At 35.5% G+C, this 22,051-nt stretch overlaps 1 protein-coding gene across 1 annotated transcript in view; it reads right to left on the bottom strand.

Annotated features, from left to right (window-relative positions):
* Positions 1-22,051, bottom strand: part of LOC126372856 (ATP-binding cassette subfamily G member 4) — a 71,130-nt gene that overhangs the window by 5,157 nt on the left and 43,922 nt on the right. The window contains exons 3-6 of the mRNA XM_050018774.1: positions 14,059-14,179; positions 13,138-13,395; positions 9,783-9,969; positions 2,144-2,258 (exon numbers count right to left, since the gene is read on the bottom strand). Coding sequence (XP_049874731.1) covers positions 2,144-2,258; positions 9,783-9,969; positions 13,138-13,395; positions 14,059-14,179 — 681 coding nt within the window. The remainder of the gene's footprint in view (positions 1-2,143; positions 2,259-9,782; positions 9,970-13,137; positions 13,396-14,058; positions 14,180-22,051) is intronic.

Genomic DNA, 22,051 nt, shown 5'->3' with positions numbered 1-22,051 from the left:
AGGACTTAATTTGCACATTTCAAATACACATAATGGGAGCACCTTATTTTAATAAATAAGACCCCAAAATAATATAAACAATAATAAAAGTTCAAAAACTAAAACCCGACTACGGAAAAAGTATGAAACAAGAAAATATTTCTCTAAAATTCTTCCGAGTATGTTGGCCAATCTAAGATCTGTCCTAAGAGTTTACTTACTACGGCATACGACCACAACTATCTCCTAAACATCACTCTTCGGAAGAATTTCAAAGAAATATTTTCTTGTTTTATCCTTTTCTGTAGTCGGGTTTTAGTTTTTAAACTTTTATTTTTTTATGTTAATATCTAATCAATTAGGTATTTAAAAATCGCAAAGAATGCGCACAAACTGCCAAAACAGAATGATAATACGTTTTTAAATCATTTGTTTACATTGTAAGTTTACTTGCTAAATAGCTTTGTTTGTACACATAATCCACTTATGAGCTAATATGACCAACTGGGTATTAAGATTAGTGATGTAGTCACGCGACATTCTCATTACCTCAGTCATCAAAAGTGATTTCTGTATTACCATAAGCATTCCCCGGACTCTTCAAACAAAACACCTCGTTTTACACAGACACTACATATTGGCGTTATCGTACGCGCATCTGTGTGTGGGACGTATGCCGGCATTCGATTGAAAACTAATCTACGGAGACTTGTTGAAGGTCAATTTAACATTTTTGAATCTACGTCATTTCGCAAGGTATTATGGCTGAGGAGAAGAAATGACAAGAAACTGCAACAGCAACACATCTTTTAAATCAATGTAAGTATACATTACAAGTTATTTAATAACTAGAAAAACACATTTTATACCAGACATTTTTATCTCTTACTTACTTTTTTTTATTAATCTTATAATAAGCTTTTTTTACTTTTTACATAAATAAGCTTCAGATGAGCTTTAAATTTATTTTATGACAAATTCAAAATACTGTCCGGTATTTTATTGTAAAAATGTATGCATAACCCTAAAAACGATGAATTTAATTTATTTTTGAATTTGAATTGAATTTTGTAAGTTAGAATTTTGTAACTTTTGTAAGTTGAACTGAGTAACCACGCTCCATCTGAGTTTTCTGTTAGACCAACGTGATAGATAATGAGTCGTATCACGATCTGTAGTAGTCGAGCCAACTGTGTGATACTCCTGTGTATATAGAAAGTATTACTATTTATTCTATGGCAATAGTGATTTTGATTAGCTTATTTTGCTCTTCTATGCTTATTATAGACTCATAACTACGTTACCTAATACTAACTATTCCATCAGTAGCACTCATCTACTCCATAAGTGACCCATCCTATTAGAGAATAAATGGAATTGCTCGGTCAAACAATTACTGTATCAAATTGCGAAAGGACTGACGTCATACATGTTTCAGTGAACAAGCGGCCTTTTGTATTTTTTATGGAAAAACACTTTGGTAATGGAACTAATTATGCTTGTTTACCAACCAGAAGTTTCTGGTTGATTTGTATAATCAAATATAGCCTTGAAATTCACATAGATAACAAAACTGCTTTAGAAAATTATGTGCAATACTAAATATGTTTTAATAGGTCGCGATATAGTCTATATTCAAGTATATTAATTAACGGATGGATGCATTGTAGCCATTTTTGAACACATAAACTTAAGACCTATGAGGTATAACGAAGAACCCTTGCCCAGTGATACGGGTGAAGACCTCAACGGTTGCAGAGGCACTACATCTGTACGGCAATGCAGGACGGAAGGGGCAAGCCACCGGGACTGAAACCTGGAACCTGACAGTCAGCAGCAGTAACTGTCAGCACTATTCAGAGGCGGAGGACAGGAGTCCTAGTACGGCTTGGAAATAGACTACTCTGGGCGCCATCCTACTCGCGTCAGTCAGAGTACTGCGGGGCGGAAGGCAAAAGTGAAACCACTGCCTTATTTTCCCTAAAAAAGTAGCATGGACAGTGCTACACTGAAAAGAGCGTGGCTCTTAAATTAATGATGATGAAACTTAAGACACCACCACCTATCACTTGGTTAATCTTGCGGTGGATGTTCCTCTGACTTTCCTATTGGGATAAAGTCATGAGCTTATGTTGTAAACTTAACTATAAGCGTAGGCACTTACTGAAGTCAGCTGGATTGTGATGACGTGGGCAAGGTAGACCTACGCTCTGTAGGTACGGAACCATTGCCGTCGTGTCTCCTTGGAAGATACAGCGCCCGTCTGCTATCACGTACACCTGAAAAAAAAATACAATTTTCTTGAATCATTTTCAAACAAGGAATCTGGTGGTCAAAAAAGTATACTACAGGCAAAGGCTTTTTCTAAACTAACACTAAGCGGTGTCCTCGTCTTTTCAGTGTCCTATTTTTCTAACTCCCATAAGTACTCAAACTGTCTCTTTATCTATAAAGTAACCTACGGGTATCCTCCATGCCTGTAGTCCAGATGAGGGCCCTCAGTGCTCCCCATTTCTCCGGTCAAGTAGTTAATGCCATCTGCGGCAAATCTACAATACGTCACGCCAAACAAAGACACGATTCATTTACTGTAGGTACTAAATAGTAGGTATCATTTTCGAAAATCACCCTTAGGCCGGGTACAAGTTAAATAAATTCCTCTAATTTTCACGATTACAAAAAATCAAACTCACAACACGTGTAACTCAAGAAATAATCATAATAAATAACTTTACAATATTTTATTTTTAAATAAAGTAGGTAACATCCTTGTGTTAATGTTTTGTTCAAGTACGTGCTAATTACGAAATTATCATTTCAAATCGATGTTTTGAACCCGGATATGTCAATCCATATCTAGTCAATAATTTCACGTTTATTTTTTCAAAGACGAAAAAAAGAAAAGAGGAAGAAGAAAGAAAGAAAAGGAGAAAAATACCTTTTCAAAGACCTTTCTACAGGTTCTAAATCCCACGGTTATAAGTATTTAGTTATATGAGCCATGTCAGGGACCTTTGGCGGCTCAATGGTAACCCTCACGACACCAGGTTTGATGGGGTCGATTATTGGTCTACTACACGAGGGATTTTTATAATTTGAGAGAAAGGGCTCAAGTTGACGCAGTATGAATGGCCTCTGCGAGTTTGCGAGATCTAGGTCTTGTGACCAAGTCCCTAAATTAAAAATCCTTCTCTAGACGTATCCGCTCGATAAGATGAAGAAGTTCGTGAATAATCAATTTTTCCTTTTAGGTATTGGTTTGTGGTTTTTTATAGGACCAATGTTAACCGCACACCACGTCACTATTAAAATAATTACGTCGCTCTTGCCTTGTCTGATGAATGTAAGACAATTGATTAGGCAAATTGAATCAAAGTCCATCTGAACACCATATTACTAACCCTTATTTTTTCAGTAAGTAGGTATACAATTTGTACATTTTAGATAAAGTTTTACTTTTTTTGACGTTACTTATTGCAGATATGCCATTAACTATTTGGCCGGAATATTGTTTTCCTAAAAAGTATCAATACCTTCAATGACGGTAGATAGCGTGTTTTCGCGTGCTTGAGCGTTTTATTGTTTCAAAGACATTTACGTAAGTATTTATAATTATGATACTTACCATGGATTTAACCTTTTTATTCTATTGTACTCAAACACCATTATTGTTTTGACCTCCGTATAATCGCTGAATGTTTGCTTGCTTAGGGATATTTAATTTATTGAGAGAGTAAAAAGAAGACGCGTTCAGATACTTATATATCTTCTCAGGCATACCTATCGTAAAATCGATTATGTTATTGGCAAGATAGACGATTGTATGTACAGCCGATGGGTTTCAAGGTCGATCACAATAAATCTTATTGGTAGCAGAGCTCACAAACATAACATAAGCTCACGACGACATCCCAATTGGTATTAGTACATCCATCGCAAGATGAACTAAGTACCCACACCTCACCGAGCTTTCCATTGGACCAACGTGATTGGTGGTGAGCCGAATAGCCGTTATGGTCGAACCCAACTGTGTTAGTGAACACAATGCACGACATAACATTCGCAAAGCTCCCAGCTTCAAAAAAGTGATACTTTCATTTTAGCTACGGTTCCTATCGAGTTTCATTTATTTCTTGAAAAAATACATAATTAAATCCACCACAGGCTTCGTCAAAAACTACTACTAACTAGCTACGGTTTATCATATTATCTATCTTAAGTCTTTGAATCAAATGTGACGTGCACGATTGCCCTGAATTAAAGCTTTATGTCATTGATCTTATGTATACAATACATATGAAAATATTAAAAATAAATGAACATAATCAAGTAGGCAACCTTAAGGCTAGGCTTAGGCTTCCTTTTTCTGAAATAAACAACAACGCCTTTTAAATTATTTGCTCGTCTATAAGACAATATTGTTTAGAATTTATAAGCAATAGGGCGTGAAACAATAAGTCTTGTATGTGTTGTAAGTGTAGTTTAATCGACCGATCAGTATCAATTACCTTCAGTAATTGATGTTTACGCAAACGCGATCTGTATGGTTAATAAAGAAGGCAGATAGAACTGAAATTAATATTTCATCGCTGAATAAGTAAAGTGGCTAAATGAATAAAAAAGAGTTATTATTATAAATCGGAATGATGTTAATTCAAAACTGCAATGTCACATTCTAAGACATCTGGAAGTATCTTATAATTATGATGATAGTTAGTGAGTCAGTGCGTGTCAAATCTAAAATATAATAGCTGTGCATTTGAAACTTTATTAGTTTAATAAGTCCACTGCTGACAACATATCCTGGGAATTTGGTTTGTCCGGTGTAATCCAAACCTGAGTTATGAGGGTTCAAAAAATCGACGAAATGTTTCGAGAAAAGGTAGGTAGTGCCCTGCCCGTGCGCTTCGCTTTGCTCGTCTTGGCGGGGGCACTCCCGTGCCCCAGATTCCAGTCAGGTATCTTTTTTGTTCCAAGCCACTATTTACGAACGACTCACTGAATTAAATCAGTTCCGGCTATTGTCGTTTGAAGTCAAAAGGTTTTCGTAATAACGATAGGCCACAGAAGACTTAAATTAACAGCGTTAGATCTAGAACTTTCTTTTAAAACAGAAGCGTTTCTATTTCAATTCCTCATAATAATCGGAAAGTGTTGTATAGGTAGCAGTTTCTTTCATCCATCTTCTATCTAGCTACCTATTTAAGTAGCTCATCATCATTAATTTAAGAGCGACGCATTATCCATGCTACTTTTTAAAGGAAAAATAGGGGGACCTATACAAATACACTCTATTGCACTCAAATAAATACAAATTAAACATGGCAAATGGCGGCTTTATCGCTTAAAGCGATTTCTTCCAGGCAACCATTTATAATCTGGAAGACACATTAAACCGTTGTTTCCGGATGTAAGTACGTAGTCATCACATGAGCCCTTGGCGGCCTAATAATAACTCAAGACACCGGGGTTACTGCGATTGGTCATCCACCTTACAGCCCACAAGTTAGAAAAAGTTTATGCAACTATACTTATAATTGAAATCGTCAAACGGACAAAATCGTACTACGTATTCGATAACCTATATCTTTCTCTCTCTCTTTCTCTCATTTTCAGCAGCTGCGCTCTTTTCTCTCCGCCACATCCTTCACCTCCTGATACAACACGACCTGCACCTTCTCTTTTATTTATTTCATGAATGTTCTCCTAGGTCTAACCCTTCCTCTCTTTACTTCAATATATTCTATTTTTTTTAATTAATATTATTATTTATTTATTCAATAATACATATTACTATTATAACATAATTACATATTTATTGTCGAAGAATAAAACTTATAAATTAATTGATAACTCCCGGAGGTGCTCAATCTTTACAGTTTCTAATGAATCAGTGATATATGGTAGTGTGAACGTAATAATATGGTATTATTGTACAACGCTTATATAAATTGCCTATGATAATGTGTTATTAACTACAGCTGATGCATAAATTACATAAACTATATGCACAGAGCTATTCTCACGATTACCATGTTTGTAAATACTTAATAGACGTTTGATTAGATTTTCTTGGGTTTATTAGTAAGTATTTTGTATTGAAAATATATTGTATCCGTTTATGAAGGTTGCTTTGCACAGTTAGTGTTGCCAGGCATTCGGTTAAAGCCGGACAAAATTAGGGATTTGAAGGCGTGTTAGATCAAATTAAACTGTACGACTTGACCGGCTTATTTTTAAGCTTTCTACATGCGACCAGCCACGTGGTCGGTCTAGCGAGCGTTAATAGCTAATTATAAAAAAGAAGATTCGATTTTTTTTTATTTTTTTTTTATTTACGTACTTATGATATTAAGCCTGGCTTTTATTTTTTTACCGTATCCCTGATACTAAAATATAAAATCGTTAAAATCATTTAAAGGTGTCAGGCTTTTTTGCCCAAATGTCCGCCTAAAATGACTGGTCTGTCCGGCTATTAAGTTCATAATTCATATGATACAGTTTGCAGTTTGTTTGGTTAATTAGACGATGAATTGGCAACCCTGCCTGTCTATCTAACAATAGGTAAAAAAATAAGTTTAAAAACTAAAACCCGACTACGAAAAAATGAAGCTCTAAAAGGCAAAAAGGTAAACAAGATCGTTCGGTAAACAAACTCGTAGCACAGATTGGCATTAGCAAGTTAGGTTGGAAAAAACGTGTATACACACATACATACATCCTTTTTGCTTCGCCGCAACCGGGTAAAAACAGTGTCGTAGTTTTAATCAAACACGTATACTTAGCCATTTTTATTTTATTCGTTTATATTACTATAAATTAATAAGGTATTGATTTGTACATATGTACCTGGTAAGGACGTTGTATGGTTACAACAATACTCTGATAGTTAAAAATTCTGAAGTGTCACAACTTCAGACGTTATACTAAGTTTTATAGTATACCAACTTTTCCTTCCAAATAGCGCTCGATTCTAGGATATTAGAATTAGTAAAGTAAACTAAGTATAAACATTAAGGCATTAATAGAAAAACAAAGATTACAGCCGCTTTTAAAATGTAGAATAACAAGTCTATTTTAGTGATTCTCAAACGCACTGACATTTAGGGACAAAGAAATATAATCAGGTTTTAAAACCATACAACATTATAAATGGAAAAATGTATGTGTGTGTCTGTCTGTTTGTTTGCCCGTCTTTCACGGCAAAATGGAGCTACGATTTGACGTGATTTTTTAAGTGGATATAGATGAATTATAACTGTAGTTATCATATCACTTGCTTGCGCTCTGCGATGCGTAGCCGAGACACGAACTGCACAAAATGTTTGTTTACCTTTTGCTTACCCACAAGTTTTTGTTACCTACTTATCTATGTATAATGTAAGACGGACATCGTAGATACCTAGCATCGACACAAACCATGGTTTAACGATGCTAGTTAGTTTAATCACTGTTTGTACTTAATTTTTGAAATAAATAAAATAAAAAAAAAATAATGAAGGGATAGAGTGACATAGGCTACTTTTTGTCTCCTTCTAACCCCCCACTTCCCTAAAATGGGGGGTGGAAGTTTGTACGGAGCATTCCGCAATTTTCAAGGTAGAAAGCTAAAAATTGGTGTGCGAACTATTTGCGACTAACAAAAAAATCATGCATCATTTTTTTTTTGAAATCTGCCCCCAACCCCTTCAAGGAGAGGGTGAAATTTTATATGGGACTTTTGCAGTTTTCATAGTAGGAAGCTAAAAATTGGTACATTAGAAAAGGGGAACCATGTTACCCCGAATTAAACGCGAGCGAAGCCGCGGGCAAAAGCTAGTAAAAATAAAAGAACAAAACGTTTTAAACAAAAGCAATAAAAAAGTACTCAACGCGGCCGACGACAAAAAGCGCGTAAGTGCGTAATGTAAGTGGCACTCTAAAATAATATTATAATACTTATACTTGCGAACAAATCCCTCATTTTATATAAGGGTTTGAGGAAAATTAAAAAGAACCACTACATTGTAGGTTTTTGTTTTTGAGTTTTTGTGACCTATTACATGGGACTATAACATAGCTGACGAGGAGTGGACGTATATAATACACCTCTGCCTACCACTTCGGGAATACAGGCATAATGTTAAATTTTATATTAACATTTTACAGTTTTGAAAGCATAATAACCGGTCACTTTGTCAGGCAAAATATGTTACCGAAAAAGTTTTTAAGTAAGTAATTACAAAATAAAACCTCTAGCATTAAAAATAAGTTTCAATGACTTTTAAAAAAGAACACTGGCACTGAACTTTCAAAAAAAGTATTTCGAATCGCCTTTTAATAAATTAAATGTTAAAAAGAAATGTATTCTTTTTTAATTCCATAATATTTTTAGATAGATTCAGCCAGTACAATGTAAAGATCCAATCACTCTCAAAATTATTTGCAGTAATAAAATGCACTTTTATTTATAAATACTCCTTCATTACTGTCATCAAATTTTGAAATATATTATCACTACTTAAGTAAAAATTCGCAGTGACTTGCCTCGGGAAGATTTATTCCCGTTTTATCTATTTCTTGATAATACTAATAACTAACAATTTATTGTCGCTATTAATATTACATTTCCCTCGCCTCGGGCCCATTAATTGAACAACCATGATTGACATGACAATCGACAAATTGCAATTGGGTAGTTTCCTAGCTCAAAGATAAATTATGAAATTCTGATTACTAAATAAAGACAGATCTAAAGGTGACAAAAAACGATTTTTTTCTGTTTAACTTATTTATGAATTTTAATAAAGAAAAATGTAATAATAAGTGCGACATTTTATCACGTTTTCCTATGATGTCACAGATTACTTTTTCACACAAATTCCATAGTAAAATCGTGTTTTGACGTTTAATAAAAAGTAACTGATTTGACTAGCTGGAAACTAGGGGGTTAAAAAGGCCACATCGAAATAATTCATCTAAAAAAGAAATATTGCCATTTGATATTTGCGCATATAAAAGTAATAAATGCGCAATGCAAACAAATGTCATGTGGCGTTTTTTACCCCCCTACCCTTACAATAGGGTAGTTTCATAATCATAATTATTTATTGCGTTCAACATGGTAAAATGTTGGTAACATTACCAGTCCAGTTGGACCCGGACTGGGCAAAGTAATTAAAAGAGACAAAAGTATTTTTAGTTGTTTTTTTTTGTTTGCGATTAAATCACTGCCAAAAAACGACATTTTGACATTATAATCACCAAGAATATTTTTTATTTCCGCATAGAATGTGTTTTTTCAAAATTTAACCTTAAAAGACTTAACCCTTGAAGCAGACAAACTTTACTGTATAATAGGTAGGGCTTCACTGCGCTTGATCAAGTGGAAATTTCTGGCCTTGTACTTTACTGCAACAATCTACTAGTAACCAGAATTTTTACTCTCAAAGAAGTAAAAAAAGATGTAGAGTATCGGTGTGAAACTGGTATTATAGTTCCTATACTATACTTAGTAATCTGATCTCTACCGAGTACAGGAGGGTTAAAAAGGCCACATCGAAGCAATTCATCTAAAAAGCGATATTGCAATTTGACATTTGCGCATATAAAAGTAAGTGCGCAATGCAAACAAATGTCAAATAGCAATATTTTTTTTTTTAGATGAATTTCTTTGATGTGGCCTTTTTAACACCCCACTAATAACTCTGACACCAGAGTTAATGAGGTCGCTTATTGACCTCACAATCCACACGAGAAAAGAAGATTCCCTCTTTCTTTCCTTCAAGTTTCCTTTCAAAAAAAGGTCTATTGCAAGGACTGACCTGGTCAAACAGCTCGAGCAGCGAGGCCGCGGGCTGGTGTATAGTGCAGACCACAGTTCGTCCCTGTCTTGCCAGTTGCCGAAGCAGTTTCACACACTGCATCGTCGTCACGGTGTCCAGCCCGCTTGTCGGCTCGTCGAGGAAGAAGACAGGTGGGTTGTTCACTAGCTCCAACGCGATTGATAACCTGAGAGAAAAAGTATAGCATAAATGATTATAATGTACTCAATAGCTCGTACTAGCTTTCTGTGAGCCCTAAGGTCAAATTTTAATAACCATTGTAAATTGCTTTCCTTCACAACCAAACTCTGCACCATCTTTCAAAGTAACCACTTGCGAAATGTCTATTCTACGTAAAGCTATAGTAATCCAAGAAATGTCAGCTTTTTTCACCTGGTAAGTGAAGACAACAAGCCTGAGATTGCCCAGTTGGATGCAAACTGCGGCTCAAGGCGTCGTGTGAGAGGTATCTATTTGAAAGCATTAATCGACCCAAGAGGGTCGATAAGGGTGAGCGCTGCATATGGTTAACGAAATAGTAACATGACATATTGTATTATAGTTAGGACTAACTAAAACCTAATGTAAGTATGAGTATTTTTGTAATTTCGCTTATCTTAAGATTGCCGGCGAAATCTCCGTAGATGGGAAGGTCTGTAGTCCAAAAACTTATAGGTTTATCGTCATGTCGATGTATTTTTTTTTTGGCGTGACTTATTGTAAATTTGCCGCAGATGGCATTAACTACTTGGCCGGACAAATGGGGAGCGCTGAAGGCTCTCACCCGGTACAACATTTAAGACAACAGGCCTGAGGGTGCCCAGTTGGGCGCGAACCTCGGCCCAGGGCGTCGTCTGAGAGGAAAAACATTTGAAAGAATTAATCAACCCTAGCGGGTCGATAGCGATAAGCGCTGATTGAGGGAATTATATATGCGCAACTGTCAAATTTCAACATTGCTTTGATGTGGCCATTTAACCCCCCTGAATGTGGAAAGGCCTGTCGTGAAAACTGAGGTAGATGAAGAGTTCCGGCAAAATGTCCATAGGCGAAAGACTGCTAGAGAAACGGAAATATATGAATCGTTCTTTCGACGAATCGAATGGCGAATCGGTCGTTGGAGAACGGTTGCCAAAAGGAAACAATTAGTCAAAGACATATAGTGAATGAAATTATCTACCTTTGCGTGTGGCCCTTATCTACGTTTACATAATTACTATACAAGTCAATATATTGTAATATGAGTGAAAGTTATCAAACCGGGCCAATGTTTATCATTTCAATTACCTACTTACAACTATCAACAATATTGCATTCAATGTAAATCCTACTACACACTATATTGTTATTTACTGATAATGCAACTACGTACACTCTTCATACTTATAATAATTTCATATTTGTATTATTCTTTAATAGTATTTTTTTTTTGCCTTTCTCTCTTTCTTCAGTTCTTTGTTGTTGACCATAAAAAAGTTATTGTTGCAGCTCCACACATCATCTCCCTAGCATTGTCCCGTTTTTCACAGGGTCCGTTTACCTAACCTGAAGATTTGACAGGTCCGGTTTTTTTACAGAAGCAACTGCCTGTCTGACCTTCCAACCTACGGAGGTTTATGATCCAAACATGAATTCGAAAACAAATTCGACAATCATTGGTTTAGGCCTGTGCTGGATTCGATCCTGCGACCTCAAACTGAGAGGCAAACGTTTAATCTAGGCTACCTACTCGACAAAAAATTATACCTATCAGTAATCTTACCCAAACCTAAGTATTCGTTATGATTGTTTAAAGTAATTGTACTCATTTCCAAACACATTATACCTCAAAAATATTCACAAAATCTCGTTGGCTATTTATTTTCTATATTTTGATGATAAGTAAACCGCTTGGCCTACTTGCATAATACCAGTTGTTGATGTCAATTATTTCATTCATCGAACCTTGTAACTTTTCCTAAGATTATTCATTACCTATTGTCTTGGTCATTATACTCTGTGGACTATTGTAGCCAGTAGTAGCTGTTTCATAATCAGTGGCGTGCTGTTCTTGGGAATGTTTCCAAAGTGGGAATGTTCCTTTAGTAAAAACTCTTTAATAGTAAACATACCGGTAGTTTTTTTGTACTCTGATCCTATCTTCCTAAAGGCTAGGTACTAATGCTCTTTGTACAATCAAACTGCAAAAGTTCAGTCACTGAGCCCAGTGAATTATTTGTAAACAGTGATGAAATTATGAATGAACCAATAGTTGTCATAATTATAAAATTTATGTTTTTGTAGGTGTTTTAGTCTATTACAGAAAAGAAATGTGACCACTTAATAAAGTGCAACCAGTTAATTTATTACTTTGCAAGAAACTGATTGGACTTTTGCAGCTTATAGGACATAACTTTTGCACATTTTTACTGCCGCGAATGTTCCCAGAGTGGAACCGGGAACCGGGATACAAACCTGAGACCTCCGGTTCGTGAGCCTAACGCTCATCCACTGGACCACGGAGGCCTATTATTTATTAAAATATATATAACTGGGTAAAATACTTAATTGTACAATGGTTACTGATTGAACTCGCGCATATTTGCATCTAGTTTCGTTTTGGAATCGTTATGAAGATAACATGGTATGATTGAACTATCACCGGAACGCAACAACATGCCAACCATAATCTAGTGTTCAGTTACACTGAAATACAAAAGTAGGTTTGCAACATAACCGAGATAAAGCACGTCCCAATGTTTGTTAACCAACTGGTATTCATCAATATGTACTCATGTCCAATCATTGTACCTATTGATTTGATCCATACATTCAGTACAAAAGTATATATACGACGATCAGCTATATTTAGTATTTTCCATGGTATAAGATAACCAGGTAAACAAGGTTAGTCCTACTGATGTCATCCCACCCTGCGCTGCCATTTCGTAAAATATAAATTACCCACGACCAATGTTTTTATATTTATTTTGCAAGGAAATTTTGAACTTTTAGAAAAACATTTACTTACAGTTTTAATGATTTTTATATATGTGACAAGTAATAGTAATTAAATACAGTAATAGTAATTCACTTAATTTTCAATAATAAAATTGGCGTCCTTGGAATGTTGGAGATACCAATTTGATGGTAACACAGTGGTAAAACTTACGTCATCAAAGGGCGGCTTGTCATAGGATTGAGCATACCTGGTCTTCTTATACCATGGTATTTTCAACGGAATTTAAAGTTGGAATGCGTCATTTACACAGAAATTTTCCATAGATTTTGTGATTTAAAGTACCAAAAATATTTTAGTTATTGCCAGTAATGATCAAGTCATTTTGTCAGGCCAAGTAGTTATGTCATCTCTTACCTTTTCTTCTGTCCTCCAGAGAGCTGATCCGTCTTGGTATTCTGATGCTCTAACAGCCCTAGCTCTTGCAGAATTTCCTCTGAATGTACTTTCGCTCCTTTCGGCAGCTTCAACCTCGCAGCCACGTCCATAGCCTCACGGACTGTCAGGAGTGGCTGTAGAAGGTCTTCTTGAGTTATGTAACATGAGGACTTCTGGAATACTACTTCGTTTCTCGGCTGCCCGTTGACTAGAAGCTCACCCGAGACGCCTGCTGATCTGTGAAGGATAATTGTTCAGTTAGAGGATTAGGTAAGTGTACAGGAGTTTGAATCACATTCGAAGTAACTATACCCGCACTTTTTATTGCTGGGCTTTGGGTTAATTTAACAAGGCAGAGAATACCTATTAATTATCTACGTATTCTCTACGTGTATGTTGCTAGTTACCGAAACTGCGGCGAAGCAAACAGTCTGCTACCACCTAACTTCTAAACCATTTACCATAATTTAACAAATGAGAAGTCACTAGAAGCGTCATAATTGTCCGGTGGTTATAGGCAATGTGGCGTCACGCTACATTCAATGTGGCACCCTTTAGAGGACATAAACAAATTTTGAATTTGTATAAAACAAGAAAATAGGTATGTTTCTCTGCATTACTTCTGAATAGTGATATTTGGAACATACCCGTGGTCTGCCAATTTGTCCTAAGATTTTGCTTGCCGCGGCATACATAGACCATGAGTTTTAGCCAGGTTTTAGTTTTTAAACTTATATTTGTGTTAGACATCTCAATTTATTACCTTCGACAATGTCTGGTATGTGACTGTATGCGTTTTTGAGAACACACATGCCATAATTGATTAATTGACGTGTCTATTTTTTGTATAAGTAGTAACTTTTGTTGCATTGGTTTGTTGTGAAATGTCTGTATACTAACTTGTATCCAGAGACAGCATTCAGCAGGGAACTCTTGCCGGCCCCTGAAGGTCCCATAATGGCCACCAGCTGACCAGTCTGGAACCGCCCCGCCACTCCCTTGACCACATCTCTTTTTTGTCCTGGAACAATAAATTATTTATGGTTATGAAAATGAATAATTTTGTTTATGTCTACAATATAAGTAAAATCCACATGAGCGAAAAGTTTACAAAGATCTTTAGCGGCACTTAAAGTGACCACTAAAGTCCTACCTTCAAATTCAAACAGAAATAAAAATATCTTTATTCAGTTGGTAACATAGTGTGTTGTTCTGTTGGTAACAGTGCTTTTAACCACAGGAACTTTCCCACTTTGGGACCATTTCGGGGAACAGCACACCACTTAACGTAAGTACTCAACCACGCTGCTCCTATTGTCAATTGGTGTAGATGAATGATATGAGATGACAAACCGCCTAATGCCATTAATGATAATAGTAAATCCCACCACCACCTGATGACGGAATCAAATTGACTCACTAAATACTTAGATATCCTACGATTTGTGTATAAACACGAGGCATGACTTCCATAAGTCTTTGATTCATTTAAATATAATAGGTATGCTCAATAAAAAATCCGGGTGAGAGCCTTCAGCGCTCCCCATCTGTCCGGCCAAGTAGTTAATGCCATCTGCGGCAAATCTACAATAAGTCACGTCAAAAAAAAAAAAACAATATAAAATACTAAAATAATTATGCTATCTTAAAACATTATGTATAGAGAAGGGACTTCTAATCAACTGAAAATCTTTAACCTGTTTAGAAATGACGTAGATACCAAATGTAAGTAGGTATGTACTTTAGAATTCTTGCAAGAAAAAATAAGACTTCGCTTTGCTAATATATTTTCTATATGAAATGTAGACGTAAGATGAATTCAGTCAGTATATCAATTTTACAATAACCCCAGCTAGCTCCTTTATTGTTATTGTATTACTTTCGTTCGTATACAATGCTGTTACAGGTACAACATGTTAGTAGGTAAGTTGTAGTTGTTGTTGTAGTTTGGTTGTTGTAGTTGTGTTGTTGTTGTGGGGTAGTTGTTGTTGTAGGTGTTGTTGTTGTAGTTGTTGTGTTGTTGTTGTTGTAGGTATTGTGTAGTAACTTCGGTTCAGGGTGTAGTAGGTAGGTAGGGTTGGTTCATTTATCCTTAAGTACGTCATACTTCGAAGGAAAGCCCGAAGTGGGTTGTAATTGTAATCCAAGTGTAATTGTAGGGCTAGGTAAGATCGACATACTTACACCGCAGGTAATTCCTAGTATAAATAAATAATTGAGTTCATTGATAATAGCCATAATAAAAATACCGCGCATTGTTATTATAATAATACCTAAGCACATCTTTGTAAATAATAAGCTTTTTGTAGAAAAAAACTAAACCACTCGTATACCCGTGTAGCATACAATGTAGTGCATTTGTTTTTTTACCCGACTTTGGCGAAGCAAAAAAGAGGGTTATGTGTTTGACCGCTATTTCATCAAGAGAGCCGTCAGAAACCAGATTTTATCATTAGGTTTGTTTGTGTTGTTTTTTAAGGTGTTTGGCTTTGCAAAATATTTACGGCAAGGCGGATTAAGGATGAGATATTCAAAATATCCTTGTTTTTAGCATTTAGTTTATTTATCCTTATCAAGATGTTATTCAATAAAAACTAAATTACTAATTTAGTATGTTTGACGCAAACGAAATGGTCTTCAAATGAATTGTTCGTTAAGAATTAATTATAATGACAATGTGCTTACCAACGTGAGTACTTAATATTTCATCGAAAGATACTTAGGTAAATATTTATATATCTACATAAAACAATTATGCACAATTTCAAATATTTTATCTACTAAATGTGTCGTGACTAACAAGTCATTTCAGCCCATATTTACAGTAAAAATCTATTTCCCGTGTCACAATGTACAGATAAAACATCTATGTAATGCGTAGTACCTACTGTGAATACAAAGGAAATCTAGGTTGTATTATCATTTAGATTCATTGTAAACGGACCGAACAACAATGGGCTACCTTATAGTACATAAACATAGTTCAGTGACTTAGAAATTTTGCATGTAGATAAAAACAGAATTAAGTACTTGGTTTACGCCAAAGGGATGTTAAGCAGCGACGTGTTATAAAAACTCTACAATAGTACGGACAGTGGCTGATTTTCTTTTTCTAATTATTCTTTCTTGAGCTCTGGGGGGTTAAAATGGCCAAATCGAAGCAATTCATCTAAGAAAGCAATAATGCTATTTGAAATTTGTTTGCATTGCGCACTCACTTTTATATGCGCAAATGTCAAATTGCAATATTGTCTTGTACATTGTCTTAAGTTTACGCGGTTATTATCATAATTAAAGCACATCCCCATATCCCCATTTAAACGAGGTAAGAACCCGTTATTATGTGCTTTAATTATGAATATTGTCTTGTGCCTAAAGATTAAGTAATAAAGCTCTTTTTACATTAGTTTTGCGCCTTTTTATTGCTGGGAACGTTCCCAAAGTGAGAGCATTTACCATTTACAGAGAACAGAACATCACTGGTTTTTTTGCGAGTCGCGAAAACTGTTAGTGATAATTGTACCTAAATAATGACGGGAATCATACCTGTGCCGTGTTTATCAAAACTTACAAGTCCACACGTTCACAAGCTACAAGTTACTCACAAGTACGTGTAAATTACGTTTATCAAAAAATAGTAGAGGGACTGTAAAATATACTTGTGAAATTAATATTGACACTTATAACATGTAATTTACATGTGTAGTTTTGATAAACAGGGCACTGGGTTCCAAATTTAAAAAGCAAGCACACAGTTCTGTAAATGTCTATCTTCAATAAAACTGCACATGCAACTTCATCACACAACTGCATGTGCTCCAAGCATAAAAACCTCTATAAAACTCTCTCCGCGAGAATTTCTTAACGGCTTTCTTTTATTATTTTCCAATACAATTTCAAGACTTTCTCATTTAATACCTTACTATATCTTTCTTTGTGTATAATAAATACAATGCACATGATTTTACTCACACATATACACACATAACTACACAATTAAGCAGACATATTTTGTTGAACCCAAACATAATAATTCAATATATAATTTAGGTTTTGTTACGGATTTCTTATACCTCTCTGTAGTCATTGGTGTTTTTTTTAGTTCGTCCCTTTCAGATGTTTTTGTCGATGACGTGACAGTGCATCGACCGAGCACTTACGCATTACGTTCACGCTAGTTATTGTCCGATTGCTAGCGGGTAGCGAATAAGAAAGAGTTTCGTTTCTTTTGGTTAATTGACTTATTGTTGTTTCGCCCTACTTTCTTAAGAGTCCCTTGTCCTATTTCATTAGAACACCAAATTGGTGCCACCACGGTTACGCCGCCAAGGGAGGGCTTTAGTGACATCGTAACGAAAACTTTGAAGGATTATTCAGACCATGATTTTGTGTTGATATCAAGTGGATTTTTCCGTCGCAATAGTATGAAACTGTAATAATACAAAAAAAAACACTAAAATTGGCATTAATTTTACGTCATTTACAAAAAAATATCATTAATTTTGCGACGGAAAATTCTGCTTGATATTAACTCAGAGTCATGATCTGAATCATCCCCCTCAGTATTTGCTACGTCACTAACACCCTGTATAAAGGGTACCTCGCCCGGTTACGTAACGTATTTGTTGCCGCCAATCAAAATTATTTTTCGCCGATGGCACATCCGTGGTGTAGGTATGTGTGTCGTGTGTGTGTGTTTTGTTATAAATAGTTTTTAAGATTTTCGTAGTTATTGTTTGATTAATTTTGTTTAATGTTAATATTATTATTTGTATTTCTGGCTTAATTTAGTTTCTTGTTATTTTTGCTACACCCTCCCGGGTCCATATGGTGTGCAATAAATACTTTGACTTTGACTTTGTCCTAGTGACATAGGGCTCTTACATTATGCTATCTCAAACCCCTGCCAAGCCAACATCCTGAATTCGCCACTGTCTATGTATAAATAGATTATTAAGTTGGAAGCGATGCGTCTAATTATTCAATAACCTATTAGTATCTACTAGAATTCGAGCAATAAAATAGTTAACCGCTTCATCGCCAACAATAGAACGATCGCCGCCACACGGCCTTGTAAATAATAATCTATATACGTCCATTTGCACGGCAAATGCGTTACCTAATTATATGGTTAAAGTGTAATTCCGTATAGATAAGAACTAAATAAGTAGGTAATATAAAACTAGAGTTCTCGTACATAAGAAGGAAGTTCGACATAAGCTTTTGTGATATAGGTACAATTATTATTCTATACAGAATTATCTTTACATTTTAATAATTATTTTTTGTTATTATTAATTTACTAATCATTTTGGTACAGAAGTATCAGGAAAAACAACAAGAGCTCTAAAATGATGGTCTAAATTTTATCAGATGACTACGTATTCCGACTAAATCCAAGTTGTTGAACGGGTTGGGTACCTCGTATATTTAGGTCATATAATTCCAGCAGTAAAGATGTGTCTAACTATGTACATTATTTGTGTAATCAAGCAAATACGGTATAGTTTCAAAATACACAAGCTATAGGTATTGTAAAATTTTATCTGTCGGACATAAATCCATGAACTTTTATTACGACTTTTTATGGTTTTTAGGTAACACCCAGCCACATCCACATAGACTTTTATCTCTAAACAATCTTCGAACATTCTAGAATCGTCATGTAATGAAATTTAGCGGCAAACATTTGTAAGTCAACTGCCGCGTTTCTCTCATGCCTTGCATCACGGATGACACAATACGCATGCTCGGAACCGTTAGCTGACACCGTTGCAAGCTAAAGATAAAGTGGCTAATCAAGTTTTCTCGGAAGGTGAATTTTGAAAATGAATATTTTTTTAATTAAGTACCTACTCAAACATAACATTTACAAAGAAAAACTTAGACTAAACTGGTCAAACTCAGCCTTGTTGCCGCCTTTTAAGGAAAACCACGAAAAATCACATTCAGATGTAATTTTCTACACTAAAACCTTGATTTCTGCAATTAATTCCAATTCCAAACAATATCTCTCCCCTTCTTATCGTGTGGGTTGTGAGGTGGAATACCAACCTCATCAACCCTGGTGTCAGAGTTATTACTGAGCCGTCAAAGGCCCAGACATGGCTCATGTAACGACTACATACTTACTGATGTAGGTAAGTATGTAGTCGTTGACGTTAAGCCATCAGTAAGTAGTAACCGGGACCAACAGCTTAACGCGCCTTAGGCACTGGCCTACGGCTTAATTATGAATGTGTTATCTGATATCCTGCTGCTTTGTTGCAGTGCTAAGACTACAATGCCACATAGTTGCAGTAAGACAAAACAATACACCACCATACATAAAGTCTAATTAATGCAGTCATAGTTCAGTACTTTCGCACTAAGCTAATCACTGCGCAATAACCCTAACTATACGTACTTATACGTTTTCTCTTGTACACATAGCTCTGCAATACGGAGCTATCTATTTGTCATAGTAATATTTTATTTACAGATTTATCTACGAATATCAAACGTAAAGTAATAATAATAAAACCGTCAACTGTCACATTATTATTTTTTTTGTTATTTTCGATAGGTACATAATCTGGCTTTATGTTACATGGTATTTTGTAACATTGTCACGCAAAGGTTACGCCCTTAAAATCGAGAAAAAATTTAAGAACGTGATTTGTATAGTAATTGTTGTAAACAACAATAAACCAGAAAAAGAAACGATGGTATAAACATACCTTATGCTACCTAATTACTCATTGTACTAATCATACCTACTTATGCTGGGCTGGAAGCGAATAAAAACAACGCGTGTTTAGCTGAACAAAAACAAAATAAAAATAGGCAAGCGGCGGCTTCTCTTCTCGGGCAAGTCGCAAATTCCGACTGATATTCTAGAGTCTTGGATCATCATACAGGCGCTGGTCACCAGATGTCCACCAATGGTCCTATTTACCATACCGTTCATTATAATATCCGTACTTCGTATCAAAGACTACGACTACTACACTACGACTCTGCCCACCCGTTTTTGGGTGTATTTATGAAAAGAAACCTCAACTGTTAGCTTTAACAATTTCAACAGTTGTGCAAATCATATAGCAGCGAAACCGCAGCGGCCGTAAAGACTCCCGCGCAAATCGTTTTAGCGCGAACGCAGTGCGTAATGCGACCGCGCAGCCTAGGCGATGAATCATTCGGTCACGGACTATTGTGATGGGCGACAGTGGAAACAAAGTGTGTGTATATTTAAGGTGGAAAAGCGATTTTAAGGCAACCACTGAAAATAAAATGTGATTTATATTTTATTATAAGAATTATATCTGTAGTATTAAAAGAATTCAATCTAGCTAGATTGAATTCTTTATCTTCATAGACTAGCAGCTGCTAGTCTTTGGAACTAACTAACTATAATTTCTACTTGTTAAGGAATTTCGAGATAATTTCAGGAGCAGTTTGAAATCCAAATATTTAAGAATAAGAAGAATAAGAATAAAATAAATCAAATAAATATTTCATCAATCTAAGAACTATATCCATCCGCTACTCCCATACACAAGCCCACATTCCATGCGTGAGAGTCATTATCGAGCCCTCCATAGTCTGTGCTATATCCGCTTATCTTTCATCCACTTCGCTCTTTGCGTAACAATTTTACTGCTCACAACATTGTGTACTGTCAACCGCAATAATATCTATGTAAGTAAGTGAATAACGACGTTACATATAATTAGGTTTAAAGTGAGTTAGAGGAACAGTCTAGAGCTATGTGTGAAAATACTACTTATTTTTTTTATAATCAGGAAATCTAAAGGTTCGAATCCAGCACGGGCCTTAAAACCATAGTATTCGAAATCGCTTTTCGAATTCATGTTTGGATCATAAATGATTATAATTATCACGTGCTCGGTGAAGGAAAACATCGTCAGAAAACCCACACCCGAGAAATGCGTTTCGGAGGTATGCGACCTAACTTGTATTGGGCTAGTTTTCCCTTCGCAGAAGGTCAGACAGATTCTCGCTTCTGTAAAAAAACTGGACCTATCAAACCTTTAGGTTAGGTAAGCGGACAATCGCGGATAATCATAAATAAGATGTCTCTCTCGCGGAGAAAATCATAATCAAGATGTCTCTTTTTAAAAACTCTCTCTTTCTGTAGACCTACCTACTCTTTTTTTTCTGTAAGTATATTTATTTCATGGAATATATTTTAAAAGTATACAATGTGCCTATCTTAATGCTGTGACTTTTGCATGTCGTGCAGGCAGAACTTTTAATATTGTTGTCACAGTGGGGATAGTCACATGGTTTTATAGACCAAAACAAATGAAACAAGTTATCGTATTAGGTACTTAAGATAACAATCCGCTTGCCCGCCGTATAATCCGGAAAATAACACATTTCGTATAATCTTGATTTTTATACATCTGACCTTCCCGTTATATTTCCCGAATCATTCCCGAATTTACAACACTTACTTCAAGAACGAATCGTATGCTCACGACCTAAGACAACAAGATAAGTCACAGATGACAATGGAAAATTTCTCACTTTAATTAATTAGTTATTTACCAACCTTGAACTTAGCTCGATGGAAATTACCTGCAATTAAATCATGCATCGACCGATTGAATGCACTTACGACATGTGCTTGTATGCATTTCACGATCTGTCTGTGAACTACCGTCGTGGACAGCCTTCGTTGCATGCCGCCTGCATTTTAAGATCTTAGTAATGCATATCGTACGGATAACGAATTGATTTGTAAATACTTTATAGTACTTACCTGTGCAAAGCTTTATATAAATGTGGTGTAACATGTATGTGTTACAAACACATAAAAAGAATAATCTAAATATCTAAAAATGAATTAATTCTATGAAGTTATTTATTTCCTCTTTAGTGTACTTAC

The sequence above is a fragment of the Pectinophora gossypiella genome, chromosome 14, assembly GCF_024362695.1.
Source record: "Pectinophora gossypiella chromosome 14, ilPecGoss1.1, whole genome shotgun sequence".
In the NCBI taxonomy this organism is placed as follows: Eukaryota; Metazoa; Arthropoda; class Insecta; order Lepidoptera; family Gelechiidae; genus Pectinophora; species Pectinophora gossypiella.
This window is presented reverse-complemented; position numbering and strand designations above follow the sequence as displayed.